General features: G+C 54.1%; 1 protein-coding gene across 1 annotated transcript in view; it reads left to right on the forward strand.

Annotated features, from left to right (window-relative positions):
* Positions 1 to 21,755, forward strand: part of LOC147091196 (uncharacterized) — a 233,412-nt gene that overhangs the window by 124,893 nt on the left and 86,764 nt on the right. Inside the window, exon 6 of the mRNA XM_085976476.1 lies at positions 9,230 to 9,306. Coding sequence (XP_085832602.1) covers positions 9,230 to 9,306 — 77 coding nt within the window. The remainder of the gene's footprint in view (positions 1 to 9,229; positions 9,307 to 21,755) is intronic.

Raw genomic sequence — 21,755 nt, forward strand, 5'->3', positions numbered from 1 at the left:
TAACCAGTAATGCTACCCCACCTCCCTTTCTGTTGTGTATGTATCTTAAAGAGAATAACTGGTCTCAGACTGCAGTACCGGCAGTGGCCACCCCTGTATAAAAGGCGCTAGTAAGCCTCTGTAGTTTCAGTTTCCCGATTGACTCCTTTCAGTAAAGACTTGTTTTCTTCAACTCCTGCTGTCCGTGTCTCAATCATACACGGACATAATACTGGTGATGAGCAGATATGAACTTACCTACAGTCTGCCCCACCTCCTGGGATCCATTCCTGAAGCGAAGTGAGCAGAGGTCGAGGCCAGAAGGAAGAAAGAAGCAGTAGAAACGGGCGTCGACCGTGGGCATCCGCCCCTGAGTTAGCATAGTTGAAGATTGCTGGAGAAGCTGTCGAAAGCGGGGCCTGGTTCCTGTCGACGGTGCTTCAGCTAATCGGGCTGGTGGCAGGTAGTGCACTGATCCTTCCGGGGCTGCGGCGTTCGTGAACTTGAGCGGGTGGCTTGCAACGGGGCTGAGCAGCGTTGTCGGGAAGAGGAGAGAGAGAGGGTGGTGCACACAGGGCGTGGCCGGTGCTATGAAGCCGGGCTGCATATAGACCCGAGAAGAGGTAGGCAAGAGTCCCACAGGGTTGTTCCACGACGGGAAAATAATTTAAAAAAAAGAAATATTAAACGAGCAGGAAACCACGAGGAGCTGCAGGTTGCAACGGAAACCGCTGAAAGCAGCGCTAGCAACAGCGGGGAAGAAGGCAAAGCGCGGGAGGCGCCATCTAAATCAGCGGGGAAGAAGGCAAAGCACGGGAGGCGCCATTTTGTTAAATCGGGGAAGAAGGCAAAGCGCGGGAGGCGCCATTTTAGATTTTCAAAATGCCGAAGACTGGCTGCATCACTGCCTTTGATAATACAATAGAGGACTGGACCACGTATGTGGAAAGAGTTGAGGTATATTGCGAGGCAAACGAAATAGCCGATGAGAAAAAGGCATCGGTATTGCTAAACTTAATGGGCGCTAGAACGTACGGCCTATTGCGGGACCTGAATACTCCAGCCAAACCGAAGGCGAAGAGTTTTAACGAAATTCTTGCTGTCCTACAGGAACACCTAAACCCTGCACCGCTGTTGATAGCAGAAAGATTTACATTCCACAGGAGAACTCAGCATAAAGATGAGAGCAATGCTGAGTACCTTACAGAACTATAGAAGCTATCAAAGCACTGCCAGTTCGGAGCAGGACAAATTTGTCTGTGGACTCCTGAGTGAAGGAACACAGAAGAAGTTACTCTCAGAGAAAGAGCTGACGCTAGATAAGGCTTTCAGCATGGCAGTATCGTACGAAGCAGCAGCCAGGGGAGCTGTGGAATTACAACAAAAGCCACAGGAATACGGCACCCACGAAATGACACGGGGATTTGCAAAATGTTATCGCTGCGGCAGAACGAACCATGACCAGAAGGACTGCTGGTCCAAGGACAAAATATGCAGGCAATGCGGAAAGATGGGACACATTGCACGAGTTTGCAGGTCTGGGAAGAAGACCAGCGACAACAAAAAGGCTACTAAGGAACCGTACAAGAAAGTACAAAAGATGACGGACAGTAGTTCCGAAGACCAGATGAGCGATAGTGAATCCGGGAACAGGAGACTAATCTGTCTCAAACTTCACAATGTAATCACAAAAGAGGATCACCGAACCATTTGGGTCACCCTCACGATAGCAGGGTCCCAAGTTAAAATGGAATTGGATACAGGATCAGCGCTAACCGTCATGAATCGACGAGACTACGAGCCGCTATTCTCACAAATACACTTGAGAGAGACATCTATCGTCTTGACGATGTATACGGGGCAAAAAGTATGCTCCAGAGGAAAAATAAGGGTGCCTGTCGAATACAACGGCAAGAAAATATGGAAATTGTATCTCGACATACTGCAAAATGGTGGACCACCGTTATTGGGACGTGAATGGGTCAGGAAGATAAGCTTAGATTGGCACTCCATTCATGCAATGACGGTGGATGGTAAAAAAGATGAAAACGTCACTCCTGGAAGATTGTCAACAATCTTAGCTAACGCCAAAGAGGTATTTCAACAAGAACTGGGCACTCTTAAAGGTGTAACCGCCTCGATAAAAATAGAAGAGAATGCAATTCCCAAGTTTTTCAAAGCAAGACCGGTACCATATGCAATTCGCCCAGCCGTCGAGGCAGAGCTGGAGAATCTGGAGAAGGCAGGCGTGTTGTCTAAGGTCGACTGGAGCAAGTGGGCGACACCCATCGTTCCTGTCATGAAGAAAACGTTAAGCAATAAGTCTGAGGAGCCAAGGAAGGTTCGCATCTGTGGGGATTTCAAGGTGACGGTGAACCCAGTCCTTCACACAGTACAATATCCTCTTCCAAGGATAGAAGACATCTTCGCCTCACTATCTGGAGGGAAGCGTTTTACAAAAATTGACCTAGCACAAGCATATTTGCAGATGGAGGTTGAAGAATCCTCTAGGAAGTATCTCACGATAAGCACTCACAAAGGTCTTTACCAGTATCATCGATTGGTATTCGGAGTAGCATCGGCTCCGGCGATATGGCAAAGAGCGATGGAACAAGTCCTGCAAGGGATTCCGGGGACTCAGTATTTCTTGGACGACATCCTTGTGACAGGTGAAGATGACAGTGAACACCTTAACAAACTAGAACAGGTGCTCACTAGACTACGGGAACATGGGCTACGAGCTAACCGCCCCAAGTGCGAGTTTTTAAAGAAACAGATATCGTATTGTGGCCACGTGATTAATGAAGAAGGGTTACATAAGTCCCCTGACAAAATTGAAGCGGTTGTTAAGGCCCCAGCGCCCGAAAATGTGTCGCAACTGAGGTCATTCCTCGGATTGGTGAATTACTACCATAAGTTTTTGCCGAATTTGTCGACAATTCTGCACCCACTGAACGCCCTACTACGAACGGGAGTAGCATGGAAATGGAGCAATGACTGTAAGCGGGCCTTTCAGAAGAGTAAGGACTTAATCACTTCAAGAGAAGTATTGGCTCACTACAACCCAGCACTGCTGATCAGACTGGCCTGTGATGCGTCTCCCTACGGCATTGGGGCAGTACTGTCACATAAATTCCTTGATGGTTTAGAGAGGCCGATAGCTTTTGCGTCACGCTCGTTAACTTCTGCTGAGCGTAACTATGCCCAGATTGACAGAGAGGTCCTCAGCCTAGTGTGGGGGGTGAAGAAGTTCAATCATTACCTGCACGGTCAAAAATGTACTCTACTAACCGATCATCAACCTCTTGTCTCCATTTTCAACCCTCAGAAGGGCGCACCGATAATGACAGCGCAACGGCTGCAGAGGTGATCCCTTTTCCTAGGGGCACACCAATGTGACATCGAGTACAAAGGAAATAAACAGCATTGGAATGCTGATGGATTGTCGTGCCTACCGTTGCCGAAGGTGGAAGACGAAGACCTTGCAGTGGATCCAATGGAGTTATTCCACTCGACCATAGTTGAATGTCTCCCTGTGACGAATGCAAACATAGAAAAGGAAACACGGAATGACCCGACACTATCACGGGCCTATGACTTAATGGTGAAGGGATGGCCAGCACATGGCGAACCACTGCTGCCAGCATTCTCGCCGAGAAGAGAACAGCTGTCAGTGTGCAGAGGAACCTTGATGTGTGGATCCAGAGTAGTAATTCCACCTAAGTTGACGGATAGAGTGCTCAATGAGCTTCATGAGGGTCATCTGGATGGGGTAAAAATGAAAAACTTAGCCAGAGCGTTTGTGTGGTGGCCGGGAATCGATAGAGAAATCGAAGAGATGAACAAGAGCTGTGCAGGATGCCAGAAGGTCCAAAACGCCCCACCACAAGCTCCTCTACATCCATGGGAGTGGCCCTCATCTCCATGGCAAAGGGTGCACATTGATTTTGCTGGTCACTTCATGGACTCGATGTTTTTAATTGTGGTGGATGCACATTCAAACTGGCCAGAGGTAATAAAAATGTCCTCAACCACACAGAAAAAACTATCACAGTTTTACGAACCATATTCGCCAGGAATGGGCTGCCTGAACAGATTTGCTCTGACAATGGACCACAGTTTGTGTCTGAAGAGTTCCGGAGGTTCTTAAAGAACAATGGTGTTAAGCATTACACATCTGCCCCATATCATCCAGCCACTAATGGATTGGCCGAGAGGTTTGGTCAAACATTCAAGAAGGCTATCAAGGCAGTGTGTAATGAAGATATACCCCTACAACACAAGGTGGACAAATTCTTGTTTGCCTACTTGAATGCGACACATGCGGTTACCAACCAATCTCCAGCCATGATGTTCTTCAATCAAAGACTACGATGCCGCTTGGATTTGGTTAAGCCAAACGTCCGAAGAGATGTGGAGAACAGACAGTTTCAGAATATGAATGAAAGGCCGACCAGGAGTTTTAAGATAGGTTAACCAGTTTTGGCCCGGGACTACCGCACTGAAAAATGGCAGCCAGGAACGATTTGTACACGGCAAGGACCTCTCATGTATACCGTGGACGTTGGAGAGAGCATTGTAAGACGCCATGCTGACCAGATTCTAGACTCACTGGAAAACGTCAACTCCACACCACGAATTGTTACACCTGGCAATGAAATCGACGTACCAATTGCAGCTACCGCAGAATCGGTGATATTGGAAGCAGATGAACCAAACAACGACATTAATCCCGACTCAACCTTGGCATAAGAACCTGATACCCCAAAGAGGCGTTATCCAGACAGAATCAGGAAGCCTCCTCAAAGACTGAACTTCTAATTGCTTATACTCAACCAATGTATCTAGCAACCGTAATTGTGATTGTAATTAGTTATCATTTAGTTGTTAAATGAATGTTATGTACTGTTTATCTAAAAGGGGAGGAATTGTGGTGTATGTACCTTTAAGAGAATAACTGGTCTCAGACTGCAGTACCGGCAGAGACCACCCCTGTATAAAAGGCTCTAGTAAGCCTCTGTAGTTTCAGTTTCCCGATTGACTCCTTTCAGTAAAGATTGTTTTGTTCAACTCCTGCTGTCCGTGTCTCAATCATACACGGACATAATACTTTCCTTTTTGCCTATCTTTCCTGAATATCGAATACCCCTGGATGTTCAGTTCCCAGTCTTGGCCATCCTTGAGCCACGTTTCTGTTATCCCAACCAAATCATAGAGTCATAGAGTCATAGAGTAATACAGCACGGATACAGGCCCTTCGGCCCATCGTGTCCGTGCCGGCCATCAAGCCCTGTCTAATCTAATCCCATATTCCAGCATTTGGCCCGTAGCCTTGTATGCTATGGCATTTCAAGTGCTCATCCAAATGCTTCTTAAATGTTGTGAGGGTTTCTGCCTCCACAACCCCTTCAGGCAGTGAGTTCCAGACTCCAACCACCCTCTGGGTGAAAAAGTTCTTTCTCAAATCCCCTCTAAACCTCCCGCCCTTTACCTTGAATCTATGCCCCCTAGTTATTGACCCCTCTACTAAGGGAAAAAGCTCCTCAGCATCCATCCTATCTATGCCCCTCATATTTTGTACACTTCAATCATGTCCCCCCTCAGCCTCCTCTGCTCCAAGGAAAACAAACCCAATCTGCCCAGTCTCTCTTCATAGCTGAAGCGCTCCAGCCCTGGTAACATCCTGGTGAACCTCCTCTGCACCCTCTCTAACGCGATCGCATCCTTCCTGTAGTGTGGCGACCAGAACTGCACACAGTATTCCAGCTGTGGCCTAACCAGTGTTTTATACAGCTCCATCATAACCTCCTTGCTCTTATATTCAATGCCTCGGCTAATGAAGGCAAGTATCCCATATGACTTTTTTACCAACTTATCCACCTGTTCTGCCGCCTTCAGGGATCTGTGTACTTGCACACCCAGATCCCTCTGACCCTCCGTCTTGCCTAGGGTCTTTCCATTCATTGTGTATTCCCTTGCCTCGTTAGTCCCCCCAAAGTGCATCAACTCGCACTTTTCCGGGTTAAATTCCATTTGCTACTGTTCCGCCCATCTGACCAACCCATCTATATCGTCCTGCAGACTGAGGCTACCCTCCTCGCTATTTACCACCCTACCAATTTTTGTATCATCCGCAAACTTACTGATCATACCTTTTACATTCATATCCAAGTCATTAATGTAGACCACAAACAGCAAGGGACCCAGCACCGATCCCTGTGGTACCCCACTGGCCACAGGCTTCCAGTCACAAAAACAACCTTCGACCATCACCCTCTGCCTTCTGCCACTAAGCCAGTTTTGTATCCAATGTGCCAAGGCACACTGGATTCCATGGGCTCTTACCTTCTTGACCAGTCTCCTGTGCGGGACTTTATCGAAGGCCTTACTGAAATCAATGTATACCACATCCACTGCGTTACCCTCATCCACACACCTAGTCACCCCCTCAAAAAATTCAATCAAATTAGTCAGACATGATCTTCCCTTGACAAAGCTATGTTGACTATCCCTGATTAATCCTTGCCTCTCCAAGTGGAGACAAATTTTGTCCCTCAGAATTTTTTCCAATAATTATCCTACCACTGATGTTAGGCTCACTGGCCTGTAGTTCCCTGGTTTTTCCCTACTACCCTTCTTGAATAATGGTACTACATTAGCGGTTCTCCAGTCCTTGGCACATCCCCTGTGGCCAGAGAGGTCCTGAATATATGTGTTAGAGCCCCCGCAATCTCTTCCTTTGCCTCACACAGCAGCCTGGGATACATTTCATCTGGGCCTGGGGATTTATCCATTTTTAGGCCAGCTAAAACCGCCAATACCTCCTCCCTCTCGATGTTAATATGTTCGAGCATATCACAGTCCCCCCGCCCTATTTCTATGTCTACATCGTCCTTCTCCATAGTGAAAACAGATGCAAAAAATTCATTTAGAACCCCTCCTACATCTTCCGGCTCCACACACAGATTGCCACTTTTGTCCCTAATGGGCCCTATTTTTTCCCTAGTTATCCTCTTACCCTTAATATACTTATAAAACATCTTCGGATTTTCCATTATTTTTCTCGCCAGTGTTATTTCATGGCCCCTCCTTGATATCCTAATTTCTTTTTTAAGTATCCCCCTGCACTTTTTGTACTCCTCTAAGGCTTCCTCCGTCTTTAGCCTTTTGTATCTACCAAAAGCCCTCCTTTTTTTCCTAATCCATTCTCGTATATCCCCTGACATCCAAGGTTCCCTGTGGTTTTTGGAACCACTCTTGACCTTTACGGGAACATGTTGCCATTGTATGATCTCAATCTCCCTTCTGAAAGCCTCCCATTGCTCCGATGCGGATTTTCCTACAAGTAGCTGATCCCAGTCCATTTTGGCCAGATCCTGCCTTATCCTATTAAAATCGGCCTTCCCCCAATTTAGAACCGTTATTTCCGGCCCATCCCTGTCCTTTTCCATGACCACCTTAAATCTTACCATATTATGGTCACTATCACCAAAGTGCTCACCTACTAGCACTTTTTCCACTTGGCCGGCCACATTCCCTAGAATTAGGTCCAGTACCGCCCCCTCTCTTGAAGGGCTTTCTACATGCTGGCTCAAAAAGCTCTCCTGGATGCACTTTAAGAATTCTACACCCTCTGAGCCTTTCACACTCTGACTATCCCAGTTAATATTGGGGAAGTTGAAATCCCCCATTATTATTACCCTATTATTTGCACATTTCTCCGAGATTTGCCTACATATCTTTTCCTCTATCTCCCCCTGACTGTTTGGAGGCCTATAGTACACTCCCAGCAAAGTGCTTGCCCCATTTCTGTTTTTAAGCTCCACCCATATGGCCTCATTAGAGGGCCCTGCTAATATATCAACCCTCCTTACTGCAGTAATTGACTCCTTAATTAATATTGCGACACCCCCTCCTCTTTTACCTCCCCCTCTGTCTCGCCTGAAGATTCTGTACCCCGGAATATTGAGCTGCCAGTCTTGCCCCTCCCTCAACCATGTCTCCGTGATAGCAACAATATCATACTCCCATGTGTTTATCAACACCTTCAGTTCATCCACCTTATTTGCAAGACTCCTTGCATTAAAATAGATGCCATCCAGCCTTGCCCTTATATATTTGCCCTGTCTACCAAGCTGACTTGTTTTATTCTCTATAATTGGCAGCACATCACCCCATATTTCAGCTCCCCTCTGTATCCCATCCCCCTGCCAAGTTAGTTTAAACCCCCCCCAACAGTGCTAGCAAACCTCCCCGCAAGGATATTTGTCCCGCTCTGGTTCAGGTGCAACCCGTCCAACTTGTACGAGTCCCACCTTTCCCAGAAGCAGGCCCAGTGATCCAGGAAAGTAAAACCCTCCCCCCTACACCAACTCTTTAGCCACGCATTCATCTGCTCTATCCTCCTACTCCTATACTCACTAGCACGTGGCACCGGGAGTAATCCAGAGATTACAACCTTTGAGGTCCTGCTCTTTAATCTGCTACCTAGCTCCCTAAATTCTTGTTGCAGGACCTCATCTCTCTTCCTAACTATGTCGTTGGTCCCAATGTGAACCACGACCTCTGCAGTCAGGAGACTCCTGCATTACCTGCCTGGTCCTCCTCTATCGTCTGTGGGTCACCCATTCCCACTCTGCCTGCGCACTCCTTAGCTGCGGAGAGACCAACTCCTGAAACGTACCATCCAAGTAGCTCTCAGCCTGGGTGATGCACCGCAGTGACGCCATCGGCTGCTCAAACTCTGAAACCGATACCGTGAGCTCCTCCAGCTGACGGCACCTGCTTCACACGTGAAGCGTCCTGGATTTCGCATATGGCAGAGTATGCAAATTCTGTGGGACTGGGCGGCCCTGCCATACCTCTATTTATTGGACTATTAACAAAATTTAAGAAAATTTTGACTAATGAGTAGCTAATTAAAGTTAGGGATATAATATGATATTAACAGTTATAAACTTGTTAAAGTATTAACAGTTAATAATTTAACGTAGTATTAACAGTTACTTATAATTAATATAGTTTTAACAGTTACTAACTTAATGTAGTATTAACAGTTACTAATTAATGTAGTATTAGCAGTTACTAATCTCCATACACCAGCTTTAACACTTACCAGCTATTTAACACCGGCCCCTAACTTGAAGAGCAGAAACACGGTGTGACCTTTCCCAACCAGCCAGTTCCCAGTCTTTGTGTCAGTTAATAAGAGCCATCAGTTCAGGGTCTGACTCTGTGATTGTTGTTCCAGTTCTGGTGGATGGCAGATTCCAGAGACTGAGGTTCCAGACCGTCACTGCTCCACACACAAATCAGGCTTGTTAAAGGGTAATTTCAGACTTTATAATCTCAGATTTACATTCACTGTTCACCTCGGTTATATTCTTCAATATTTACAAACCTCGTTTCAGGTGCTCATCCCACCGTGGGACAGGGAGAAGTGGCGAGGACAGTTTGTTTTACCTGGGGTGGAAATCCCTGTGACACGACCCGGGAGATAAAGATCAAAAACTGCAGCAGTTACTTCGTTTATGAGTTGAAGCCGGCATTCTGGTGTAGCTCTGCTTATTGCACAGGTACTGCGGTAAAGGTCAGGAACTCCGGGGTGGGGGCAAAGGTCAGGAACTCGGTGTGGGTGAGAGAAAGTCAGGTGCTCGGAGTGGGGGAGAGAAGGTCAGGAGCTCGGGGAGGGGAGAGATAAGGTCAGGTACTCGGAGTGGGGGAGAGAAGGTCAGGAGCTCGGGGTGGGGAGTGAAGGACAGGAACTCGGTGTGGGGGAGATAATGTCAGGAACTCGGGGTGGGGGGAGAGAAGGTCAGGAACTCGGGGTGGGGGGAAAGAAGGTCAGGAACTCGGTGTGGGCGAGAGAAGGTCAGGAACTCGGTGTGGGCGAGAGAAGGTCAGGAAGTCGGTGTGGGGGAGAGAAGGTCAGGAAGTCGGTGTGGTCGAGAGAAGGTCAGTAACTCGGTGTGGGCGAGAGAAGGTCAGGAACTCGGGGTGGGGGAGAGAAGGTCAGGACCTCGGGGTGGGGGGAAAGAATGTCAGGAAATTGGGGTGGGGGAGAGACGGTCAGGAACTCGGGGTGAGGGGAAAGAAGGTCAGGAACTCGGGGTGGGGGGAAAGAAGGTCAGGAACTAGGGGTGGGGGGGAGAAGGTAAGAAACTCGGGGTGGGGGAATGGAGGTCAGGAACTCGGGGTGGGGGAAAGAAGGTAAGAAACACGGGGTGGGGAGAGAAGGTCAGGAACTCGGGGTTGGGGGAAAGAAGGTCAGGAACTCGGGGTGGGGGGAAAGTAATTCAGGAACTCGGTGTGGGGAGAGAAGGTCAGGAACTCGGTGTGGGGAGAGAAGGTCAGGAACTCGGGGTGGGGGAGAGGAGGTCAGGAACTCGGGGTGGGGGGAAAGGAGATCAGGAACTCGGGGTGGGGGGAAGAAGGTCAGGAACTCGGTGTGGGGGAAAGAAGGTCAGGAAGTCGGGGTGGGGGAAAGAAGGTCAGGAACTCGGGGTGGGCGGAAAGAAGGTCATGAACTCGGGGTGGGGGGAAAGATGGTCAGGAATTCAGGGTGGTGGGAAAGAAGGTCAGGAACTCTGGGTGGGGGGAAAGAAGGTCAGGAACTCTGGGTGGGGGGAAAGAAGGTCAGGAACTCGGGGTGGGGGGAAAGAAGGTCAGGAACTCGGGGTGGGGGAAAGAAGGTCAGGAACTCGGGGTGGGGGCAAAGTAGGTCAGGAACTCTGGGTGGGGGGAAAGAAGGTCAGGAACTCGGGGTGGGGGCAAAGTAGGTCAGGAACTCTGGGTGGGGGGAAAGAAGGTCAGGAACTCTGGGTGGGTGGAAAGAAGGTCAGGAACTCGAGGTGGGGGAAAGGAGGTCAGGAACTCTGGGTGGGGGGAAAGAAGGTCAGGAACTCGGTGTGGGGGAAAGAAGGTCAGGAAGTCGGGGTGGGGGAAAGAAGGTCAGGAACAAGGGGTGGGCGGAAAGAAGGTCATGAACTCGGTGTGGGGGAAAGAAGGTCAGGAACTCGGGGTGGGGGGAAAGAGTGTCAGGAACTCTGGGTGGGGGAAAGAAGGTCAGGAACTCGGGGTGGGGGGAAAGAAGGTCAGGAACTCTGGGTGGGGGGAAAGAAGGTCAGGAACTCTGGGTGGGGGGAAAGAAGGTCCGGAACCCGGGGTGGGGGGAAAGAAGGTCAGGAACTCGGGGTGGGGGGAAAGAAGGTCAGGAACTCGGGGTGGGGGGAAAGAAGGTCAGGAACTCGGGGTGGAGGAAAGAAGGTCAGGAACTCGGGGTGTGGGAAAGAAGGTCAGGAACTCGGGGTGGGGGCAAAGTAGGTCAGGAACTCTGGGTGGGGGGAAAGAAGGTCAGGAACTCTGGGTGGGTGGAAAGAAGGTCAGGAACTCGAGGTGGGGGAAAGGAGGTCAGGAACTCTGGGTGGGGGGAAAGAAGGTCAGGAACTCGGGGTGGGGGGAAAGAAGGTCAGGAACTCTGGGTGGGGGGAAAGAAGGTCAGGAACTCGGGGTGGGGGAAAGGAGGTCAGGAACTCGGGGTGGGGAGAGAAGGTCAGGAACTCGGGGTGGGGGAAAGAAGGTCAGGAACTCGGGGTGGGGGGAAAGTAGGTCAGGAACACGGGGTGGGGGGAGAGAAGGTCAGGAACTCGGGGTGGGGGGAGAGAAGGTCTGGAACTCGGGTTGGGGAGAGAAGACCAGGATCTCGGTGTGGGGAGAGAAGGTCAGGAACTCGGTGTGGGGGAAAGAAGGTCAGGAACTCGGGGTGGGGGAGAGAATGCCAGGAACTCTGGGTGGGGGGAATGAAGGTCAGGAACTCGGGGTGGGGGAAAGGAGGTCAGGAACTCGGGGTGGGGAGAGAAGGTCAGGAACTCGGGGTGGGGGAAAGAAGGTCAGGAACTCGGGGTGGGGGGAAAGTAGGTCAGGAACACGGGGTGGGGGAGAGAATGCCAGGAACTCGGGGTAGGGGAGAGAATGTCAGGAACACGGGGTGGGGGAAAGAAGGTCAGTATCTCGGGGTGGGGGAGAGAATGCCAGGAACTCGGGGTAGGGGAGAGAATGTCAGGAACACGGGGTGGGGGAGAGAAGGTCAGGAACTCGGTGTGGCGGAGAGAAGGTCAGGAACTCGGTGTGGGGTGAGAAAGTCAGGACATCGGGGTAGGGGCGAGAATGCCAGGAGCTCGGGATGGGGGAGAGAATGTCAGGAACTCGGGGTGGGGGAGAGAAGGTCAGGAACTCGGGGTGGGGGAGAGAAGGTCAGGAAATTGGGGTGGGGGAGAGGCGGTCAGGAACTCGGGGTGGGAGGGAAAGAAGGTCAGGAATTCGGGGTGGGGGAGAGAAGGTCAGGAAATTGGGGTGGGGGAGAGAAGGTCAGGAAATTGGGGTGGGGGAGAGGCGGTCAGGAACTCGGGGTGGGAGGGAAAGAAGGTCAGGAATTCGGAGTGAGGGGAAAGAAGGTCAGGAACTCGGGGTGGGGGAAGAAGGTCAGGAACTCGGGGTGGGGGGAAAGAAGGTCAGGAACTCGGGGTGGGGGAAAGAAGGTCAGGAACTCGGGGTGGGAGGGAAAGAAGGTCAGGAATTCGGAGTGGGGGAAGAAGGTCAGGAACTCGAGGTGGGGGGAAAGAAGGTCAGGAACTCGGTGTGGGGGAAGAAGGTCAGGAACTCGAGGTGGGGGGAAAGAAGGTCAGGAACTCGGTGTGGGGAGAAAGAAGGTCAGGAACTCGGGGTGGGGGAAGAAGGTCAGGAACTCGGTGTGGGGGAAAGAAGGTCAGGAACTCGGTGTGGGGGAAAGAAGGTCAGGAACTCGGGGTGAGGGGAAAGAAGGTCAGGAACTCGGGGTGGGGGAAGAAGGTCAGGAACTCGGGGTGGGGGAAAGAAGGTCAGGAACTCGGGGTGGGGGGAAAGAAGGTCAGGAACTCGGTGTGGGGAGAAAGAAGGTCAGGAACTCGGGGTGGGGGAAGAAGGTCAGGAACTCGGTGTGGGGGAAAGAAGGTCAGGAACTCGGTGTGGGGGAAAGAAGGTCAGGAACTCGGTGTGGGGGAAAGAAGGTCAGGAACTCAGGGTGGTGGGAAAGAAGGTCAGGAACTCGGGGTGTGGGGAAAGAAGGTCAGGAACTCGGGGTGAGGGGAAAGAAGGTAAGAAACACGGTGTGGGGGGAAATTAGGTCAGGAACTCGGGGTGGTGGGAAAGAAGGTCAGGAACTCGGGGTGGGAGGGAAAGAAGGTCAGGAACTCGAGGTGGGGGAAAGAATGTCAGGAACTCGGGGTGGGGGAGAGAAGGTCAGGAACTCGGGGTGGGGGGAAAGAAGGACAGGAACTCGGGGTGGGGGAGAGAAGGTCAGGAGCTCAGGGTGGTGGGAAAGAAGTTCAGGAACTCGGGGTGGGGGAAAGTAGGTCAGGAACTCGGGGTGGGGAAAGAATGTCAGGAACTCGGGGTGGGGGAGAGAAGGTCAGGAACTCGGGGTGGGGGGAAAGAAGGACAGGAACTCGGAGTGGGGGAGAGAAGGTCAGGAGCTCAGGGTGGTGGGAAAGAAGGTCAGGAACTCGGGGTGGGAGGGAAAGAAGGTCAGGAACTCGGGGTGTGGGGAAAGTCGGTCAGGAACTCGGGGTGGGGAAAGAATGTCAGGAACTCGGGGTGGGGGAGAGAAGGTCAGGAACTCGGGGTGGGGGGAAAGAAGGACAGGAACTCGGGGTGGGGGGAAAGAGGGTCAGGAACTCGGTGTGGGGAGAGAAGGTCAGGAACTCTGGGTGGGGGGAAAGAAATTCAGGAGCTCGGGGTGGGGGAGAGAAGGTCAGGAACTCGGGGTGGGGGGAAAGAAGGTCAGGAACTCGGGCTGGGGGGAAAGACAGTCAGGAACTCGGGGTGGGGGAAAGAAGGTCAGGAACTCGGGGTGGGGGAAAGATAGTCAGGAACTCGGGGTGGGGGAAAGAAGGTCAGGAACTCGGGGTGGGGGAAAGAAGGTCAGGAACTCCGGGTGGGAGAAAGAAGGTCAGGAACTCGGGGTGGGGGGAAAGAAGGTCAGGAACTCGGGGTGGGGGAAAGACAGTCAGGAACTCGGGGTGGGGGGAAAGACAGTCAGGAACTCGGGGTGGGGGGAAAGAAGGTCAGGAACTCGGGGTGGGGGAAAGAAGGTCAGGAACTCGGGGTGGGGGGAAAGAAGGTCAGGAACTCGGGGTGGGGGAAAGAAGGTCAGGAACTCGGGGTGGGGGAAAGAAGGTCAGGAACTCGGGGTGGGGGGAAAGAAGGTCAGGAACTCGGGGTGGGGGGAAAGAAGGTCAGGAACTCGGGGTGGGGGGAAAGACAGTCAGGAACTCGGGGTGGGGGGAAAGAAGGTCAGGAACTCGGGGTGGGGGAAAGAAGGTCAGGAACTCGGGGTGGGGGGAAAGAAGGTCAGGAACTCGGGTTGGGGGAAAGAAGGTCAGGAACTCGGGGTGGGGGAAAGAAGGTCAGGAACTCGAGGTGGGGGGAAAGAAGGTCAGGAACTCGGGGTGGGGGAAAGACAGTCAGGAACTCGGGGTGGGGGGAAAGACAGTCAGGAACTCGGGGTGGGGGGAAAGAAGGTCAGGAACTCGGGGTGGGGGAAAGAAGGTCAGGAACTCGTGGTGTGGGGAGAGAAGGTCAGGAACTCGGGGTGGGGGAAAGAAGGTCAGGAACTCGGGGTGGGGGAGAGAAGGTCAGGAACTCGGGGTGGGGGTAAAGTAGGTCAGGAACTCGGGGTGGGGGAGAGAAGGTCAGGAACTCGGGTTGGGGAGAGAAGACCAGGATCTCGGTGTGGGGAGAGAAGATCAGGATCTCCGGGAGGGGGAGAGAATGTCAGGAACTCGGTGTGGGGGAGAGAAGGTCAGGTACTCGGTGTGGGGGAGAGAAGGTCAGGAACTCAGTGTGCGCGAGAGAAGGTCAGGAACTCAGTGTGGGGGAAAGAAGGTCAGGAACTCGGTGTTGGCGAGGGAAGGTCAGGAAATCGGGGTGGGGGAGAAAAGATCAGGACCTCGGGGTGGGGGGAAAGAAGGTCAGGAATTTGGGTTGGGGGAGAGACGGTCAGGAACTCGGAGTGGGAGGGAAAGGAGGTCAGGAAGTCGGGGTGGGGGAAAGAAGGTGAGGAACTCGGGGTGGGGGAGAGACGGTCAGGAACTCGGGGAGAGGGGAAAGAAGGTCAGGAACTCGGTGTGGGGGGGAGAAGGTAAGAAAATCGGGGTGGGGGAATGGAGGTCAGGAACTCTGGGTGGGGGAAAGAAGGTAAGAAACACGGGGTGGGGAGAGAAGGACAGGAACTCGGGGTGGGGGGAAAGAAGGTCAGGAACTCGGGGTGGGGGAGAGAAGGTCAGGAACTCGGTGTGGGGAGAGAAGGTCAGGAACTCGGGGAGGGTAGAGAAGGTCAGGAACTCGGGGTGGGGGGAAAGAAGGACAGGAACTCGGGGTGGGGGGAAAGAGGGTCAGGAACTCGGTGTGGGGAGAGAAGGTCAGGAACTCGGGATGGGGGAGAGAAGGTCAGGAACTCGGGGTGGGGGAGAGAAGGTCAGGAACTCGGGGTGGGGAGAGAAGTTCAGGAACTCGGGGTGGGGGAGAGAAGGTCAGGAACTCGGGGTGGGGGATAGAAGGTAAGAAACACGGGGTGGGGAGAGAAGGACAGGAACTCGGGGTGGAGGGAAAGTAGGTCAGGAACTCGGGGTGGGGGGAAAGAAGGTCAGGAACTCGGGGTGGGGGGAGAGAAGGTCAGGAACTCGGGGTGGGGGGAGAGAAGGTCAGGAACTCGGGGTGGGGGGAGAGAAGGTCAGGAACTCGGGGTGGGGGGAGAGAAGGTCAGGAACTCCGTGTGTGGAGAGAAGGTCAGGAACTCGGGGTGGGGGGAAAGTAGGTCAGGAACTCGGGGTGGGGGGAAAGTAGGTCAGGAACTCGGGGTGGGGGGAAAGAAGGTCAGGAACTCGGGGTGGGGGGAGAGAAGGTCTGGAACTCGGGGTGGGGGGAAAGAAGGTCAGGAACTCGGGGTGGGGGAAAGTAGGTCAGGAACTCGGTGTGGGGGGAAAGAAGGTCAGGAACTCGAGGTGGGGGGAAAGAAGGTCAGGAACTCGGTGTGGGGGGAAAGAAGGTCAGGAACTCGGGGTGGGGATAAGAAGGTCAGGAACTCAGGGTGGGGGGAAAGAAGGTCAGGAACTCCGGGTGGGGGGAAAGAAGGTCAGGAACTCGGGGTTGGGGGAAAGAAGGTCAGGAACTCGGGGTGGGGGAAAAGAAGGTCAGGAACTCGGGGTGGGGGGAAAGAAGGTCAGGAACTCGGGGTGGGGGGAAAGAAGGTCAGGAACTCGGGGTGGGGGGAAAGAAGGTCAGGAACTCTGGGTGGGGGGAAAGAAATTCAGGAGCTCGGGGTGGGGGAGAGAAGGTCAGGAACTCGGGGTGGGGGAAAGAAGGTCAGGAACTCGGGGTGGGGGAGAGAAGGTCAGGAGCTCAGGGTGGTGGGAAAGAAGGTCAGGAACTCGGGGTGGGAGGGAAAGAAGGTCAGGAACTCGGGGTGGGGGAAAGAAGGTCAGGAACTCGTGGTATGGGGAAAGTCGGTCAGGAACTCGGGGTGGGGAAAGAATGTCAGGAACTCGGGGTGGGGGAGAGAAGGTCAGGAACTCGGGGTGGGGGAGAGAAGGTCAGGAACTCGGGGTGGGGGGAAAGAAGGACAGGAACTCGGGGTGGGGGGAAAGAGGGTCAGGAACTCGGTGTGGGGAGAGAAGGTCAGGAACTCGGGGTGGGGGAGAGAAGGTCAGGAACTCGGGGTGGGGAGAGAAGGTCAGGAACTCGGGGTGGGGGGAAAGAAGGACAGGAACTCGGGGTGGGGGGAAAGAGTGTCAGGAACTCGGTGTGGGGAGAGAAGGTCAGGAACTCGGGGTGGGGGAAAGAAGGTAAGAAACACGGGGTGGGGAGAGAAGGACAGGAACTCGGGGTGGGGGGAAAGAAGGTCAGGAACTCGGGGTGGGGGAGAGAAGGTCAGGAACTCGGGATGGGGGGAAAGAAGGACAGGAACTCGGGGTGGGGGGAAAGAGGGTCAGGAACTCGGTGTGGGGAGAGAAGGTCAGGAACTCGGGGTGGGGGGAAAGTAGGTCAGGAACTCGTTGTGGGGAGAGAAGGTCAGGAACTCCGTGTGTGGAGAGAAGATCAGATACTCGGGGTGGGGGGAAAGTAGGTCAGGAACAAGGGGTGGGGTGAAAGTAGGTCAGGGACTCGGGGTGGGGGGAAAGAAGGTCAGGAACGCGGGGTGGGGGAGAGAAGGTCAGGAACTCGGGGTGGGGAGAGAAGGTCAGGAACACGTTGTGGGGGGAAAGAAGGTCAGGAACTCGGTGTGGGGAGAGAAGGTCAGGAACTCGGGGTGGGGGGAAAGAAGGTCAGGAACTCGAGGTGGGGGAAAGAAGGTCAGGAACTCGGTGTGGGGGGAAAGAAGGTCAGGAACTCGAGGTGGGGGAAAGAAGGTCAGGAACTCGGTGTGGGGAGAGAAGGTCAGGAACTCGAGGTGGGGGAAAGAAGGTCAGGAACTCGGGGTGGGGGAGAGGAGGACAGGAACTCGGGGTGGGGATAAGAAGGTCAGGAACTCGGGGTGGGGGAAAGAAGGTCAGGAACTCGGGGTGGGGGGAAAGAAGGTCAGGAACTCGGGGTGGGGGGAGAGAAGGTCAGGAACTCGGGGTGGGGGAAAGAAGGTCTGGAACTCGGGGTGGGGGAAAGAGGGTGAGGAACTCGGGGTGGGGGGAAAGAAGGTCAGGAACTCGGGGTGGGGGGAAAGAAGGTCAGGAACTCGAGGTGGGGGAAAGAACGTCAGGAACTCGAGGTGGGGGAAAGAAGGTCAGGAACTCGAGGTGGGGGAAAGAAGGTCAGGAACTCGGGGTGGGGAAGAGGAGGTCAGGAACTCGGGGTGGGGGGAAAGGAGGTCAGGAACTCGGGGTGGGGGGAAGAAGGTCAGGAACTCGGGGTGGGGGAAAGAAGGTCTGGAACTCGGGGTGGGGGGAAAGAAGGTCATGAACTCGGTGTGGGGGAAAGAAGGTCAGGAACTCGGGGTGGGGGGAAAGAAGGTCAGGAACTCGGGGTGGGGGGAAAGAAGGTCATGAACTCGGTGTGGGGGAAAGAAGGTCAGGAACACGGGGTGGGGGGAAAGAAGGTCTGGAACTCGGGGTGGGGGGAAAGAAGGTCAGGAACTCGGGGTGGGGGAAAGAAGGTCGGGTACTCGGGGTGGGGGAAAGAAGGTCAGGAACTCGGGGTGGGGGGAAAGAAGGTCAGGAACTCGGGGTGGGAGGGAAAGAAGGTCAGGAACTCGGGGTGGGGGGAAAGAAGGTCAGGAACTCTGGGTGGGGGGAAAGAAATTCAGGAGCTCGGGGTGGGGGAGAGAAGGTCAGGAACTCGGGGTGGGGGAAAGAAGGTCAGGAACTCGGGGTGGGGGGAAAGAAGGTCAGGAACTCGGGGTGGGAGGGAAAGAAGGTCAGGAACTCGGGGTGGGGGGAGAGAAGGTCAGGAACTCTGGGTGGGGGGAAAGAAATTCAGGAGCTCGGGGTGGGGGAGAGAAGGTCAGGAACTCGGGGTGGGGGAAAGAAGGTTAGGAACTCGTGGTGTGGGGAAAGAAGGTCAGGAAATTGGGGTGGGGAAAGTCGGTCAGGAACTCGGGGTGGGGGGAAAGAAGGTCAGGAACGCAGGGTGGGGAAAGAATGTCAGGAACTCGGGGTGGGGAAAGAATGTCAGGAACTCGGGGTGGGGGAGAGAAGGTCAGGAACTCGTGGTGGGGGAGAGAAGGTCAGGAACTCGGGGTGGGGGAAAGAAGGTCAGGAACTCGGGGTGGGGGTAAAGTAGGTCAGGAACTCGGGGTGGGGGAGAGAAGGTCAGGAACTCGGGTTGGGGAGAGAAGACCAGGATCTCGGTGTGGGGAGAGAAGATCAGGATCTCCGGGAGGGGGAGAGAATGTCAGGAACTCGGTGTGGGGGAGAAAAGGTCAGGTACTCGGTGTGGGGGAGAGAAGGTCAGGAACTCAGTGTGCGCGAGAGAAGGTCAGGAACTCAGTATGGGGGAAAGAAGGTCAGGAACTCGGTGTGGGGAGAGAAGGCCAGGATCTCGGGGTGGGGGAGAGAATGCCAGGAACTCGGGGTGGGGGAGAGAATGTCAGGAACTCGGGGTGGGGGAGAGAAGGCCAGGATCTCGGGGTGGGGGAGAGAATGTCAGGAACTCGGGGTGGGGGAGAGCAGGTCAGGAACTCGGTGTGGGGGAGAGAAGGTCAGGAACTTGGTGTGGGGAGAGAAGGCCAGGATCTCGGGGTGGGTGAGAGAATGCCAGGAACTCGGGGTGGGGGAGAGAATGTCAGGAACTCGGGGTGGGGGAGAGAAGGTCAGGAACTCGGGGTGCGCGAGAGAAGGTCAGGAACTCAGTGTGGGGAAAAGAAGGTCAGGAACTCGGGGTGGTGGGATAGAAGGTCAGGAACTCGGTGTGGGGTGAGAAGGTCAGGAATTCTGTGTGGGGAGAGAAGGCCAGGATCTCGGGGTGGGGGAGATAATGCCAGGAACTCGGGGTGGGGGAGAAAATGTCAGCAACTCGGGGTGGGGGAGAGAAGGTCAGGAACTCGGTGTGGTGGAGAGAATGTCAGGAACTCGTGGCGGGGGAGGGAGAGACGGTCAGGAACTCGGGGTGGGGGTTTGGGTGGGTGGTGGGTGATGGGTGGGGGGAGAAAGATAAGATTAGGAACTCGAAGGGGGAGAGAAGGTCAGGAACTCTGGGGGGAAGAGAGAATGTCAGGTACTGTGGGGAGAGAGAACGTCAGGAACTGCGGGGCAGAGAGAAGGTCATGTACTGGGGGGTGCAGAGAGGGTCAGGAAATCGGCGGAGTGGGAGACAGAGAGAAGGTCAGGAACACAAAGGGGTGAGAAGGTGAGGAACTCTTGGGGGAAGAGAGAAGGTCAGGTATTGATGGGGGCAAGACGGAACATCAGGAACTGGGGCAGAGAGAAGGTCAGGTATTGGCTGGGGGGAGAGCAGGTCAGGAACTCGATGAGGTAGAAGGTCAGGAACACGGGTGGGAAAGAAGGATAGGAAATCTGGTGGGAATGAAGGTCAGTATCTCGGGGGTGAGGGTGAGAAGGTCAGCAACTCGGGAGGGGAGAATAACGTCAGGAACTCGGGGGAGTGAAAGAAGGTCTGAAATTATTGGGTGTGGTGAGATAGAGAATGTCAGGAACTAGGATGGGCATGAGAGAATGTCAGGAACTCGTGGAGGGGGAGGTTGGGGAGAGAAGGTCAGGCAGTCGGTGGGAGAGAGAAGGTCATGTACGGGGGGTGAGGTGAGGGAAGATCAGGAACTCGGGGTGTTTGGAAGACACGGTTATGAACATGGGTAGGGGAGAAAGTCAGGAACTTCGGGGAGGGGAGGAGAGAATGTCAGGAACATTGGGGAGTGAATGGAGGCCAGGATCCCCAATGGGGTGCGGGGTGGGGAGAGAAGTTCAGGAACTCGAGGGCTGGATTGGGTTGTGTGGTTGATAGAGAGTCAGAAACTTGAGAGTGGGTGGTGGGGGAAGCTCAGGAACTTGGGGCGTGTGGTGTTGATAGAATGTTAGGATCTCAGGAGGTGTGATGGAGTAGCGAGGTGGTCAGGAAGTCAGGGGTGGTGAGAGAAGGTCAGGAACCCGGGGGGGCGAGAAGTTCAAGATCCCAGGGGTTGGGGGAGAGGATGTCAGGACATCAGTGTGTGGGGGTGGACTGAGAAGGTAAGGAACTCGGGGAAGGGAGAAGGTCAGGAGCAGTGGGTGGCGGGAGAGAAGGTCAGGAACTTGGATTGGGGGAATGAAGGTCAGGAACTCGGGGTGGGGGTACAGAAGGTCAGGAACTCGGGGTGGGGGGAAAGAAGGTCAGGAACTCGGGGTGGGGGTACAGAAGGTCAGGAACTCGGGGTGGGGGGAAAAAGGTCAGGAACTCGGGGTGTGGGGAAAGAAGGTCAGGAACTCGTGGTGGGGGGAAAGAAGGTCAGGAGCTCCTGGTGGGGGGAAAGAAGGTCAGGAGCTCGGGGTGGGGGGAAGGACGGTCAGGAGGTCGGGTGGGGGAAAGAAGGTCAGGAACTTGGAGTGGGGGGAAAGGAGGTCAGGAACACTGGGTTGAGGGAAAGAAGGTCAGGAGCTCGGGGTGGGGGGAAGGAAGGTCAAGAGGTCGGGGTGGGGGAAAGAAGGTCAGGAACTCGGGGTGGGGGGAATGAAGGTCAGGAACTCGGAGTGGGGGGAAAGAAGGTCAGGAACTCGAGGTGGGGGGAAAGAAGGTCAGGAACTCGAGGTGGGGGGAATGAAGGTCAGGAACTCGAGGTGGGGGGAATGAAGGACGAGCTCGGGGTGGGGGGAATGATCGTCAGGAACTCGGAGTGGGGGAATGATGGTCAGGATTTCGGGGTGGGGGAAAAGGTCTGGAATTCGGGTGAGTAGGTGAGATGGGCAGGAACTCGGGCTTGGGGGAGCAAAAGTCAGGAACTTTGGGTGAGGGGAGAAATGGTCCGAAAATCAGGTGGTGGGAGAAGATCAGGATCTCGGGTGGGAGGGCGATAAGTTCAGGAGCTCGGGGTGGGTGGAGAAAAGCTCAGTATCTCGCGATGGCGGAGAGATGGTCCGAAAATCAGGAACTGGGGGGGGGTGGTGAAGAGAAGTTCAGGAGCTCGGGTGGGAGGGCGATAAAGACAGGACCTCGGGTTGGGGGGGAGAGGTTGTCTGGACGGTACATGAGCAGTGGTGTACATTCAAGGAGATATTTCACAACTTGCAAGAAAAACATATTCCACTGAGGAAAAAGGGGCGTAA

This window comes from Somniosus microcephalus, unplaced genomic scaffold (assembly GCF_052327205.1).
Source record: "Somniosus microcephalus isolate GS21.2 unplaced genomic scaffold, FLI_Smic_1.0 unresolved_chr3, whole genome shotgun sequence".
Taxonomy (NCBI): Eukaryota; Metazoa; Chordata; class Chondrichthyes; order Squaliformes; family Somniosidae; genus Somniosus; species Somniosus microcephalus.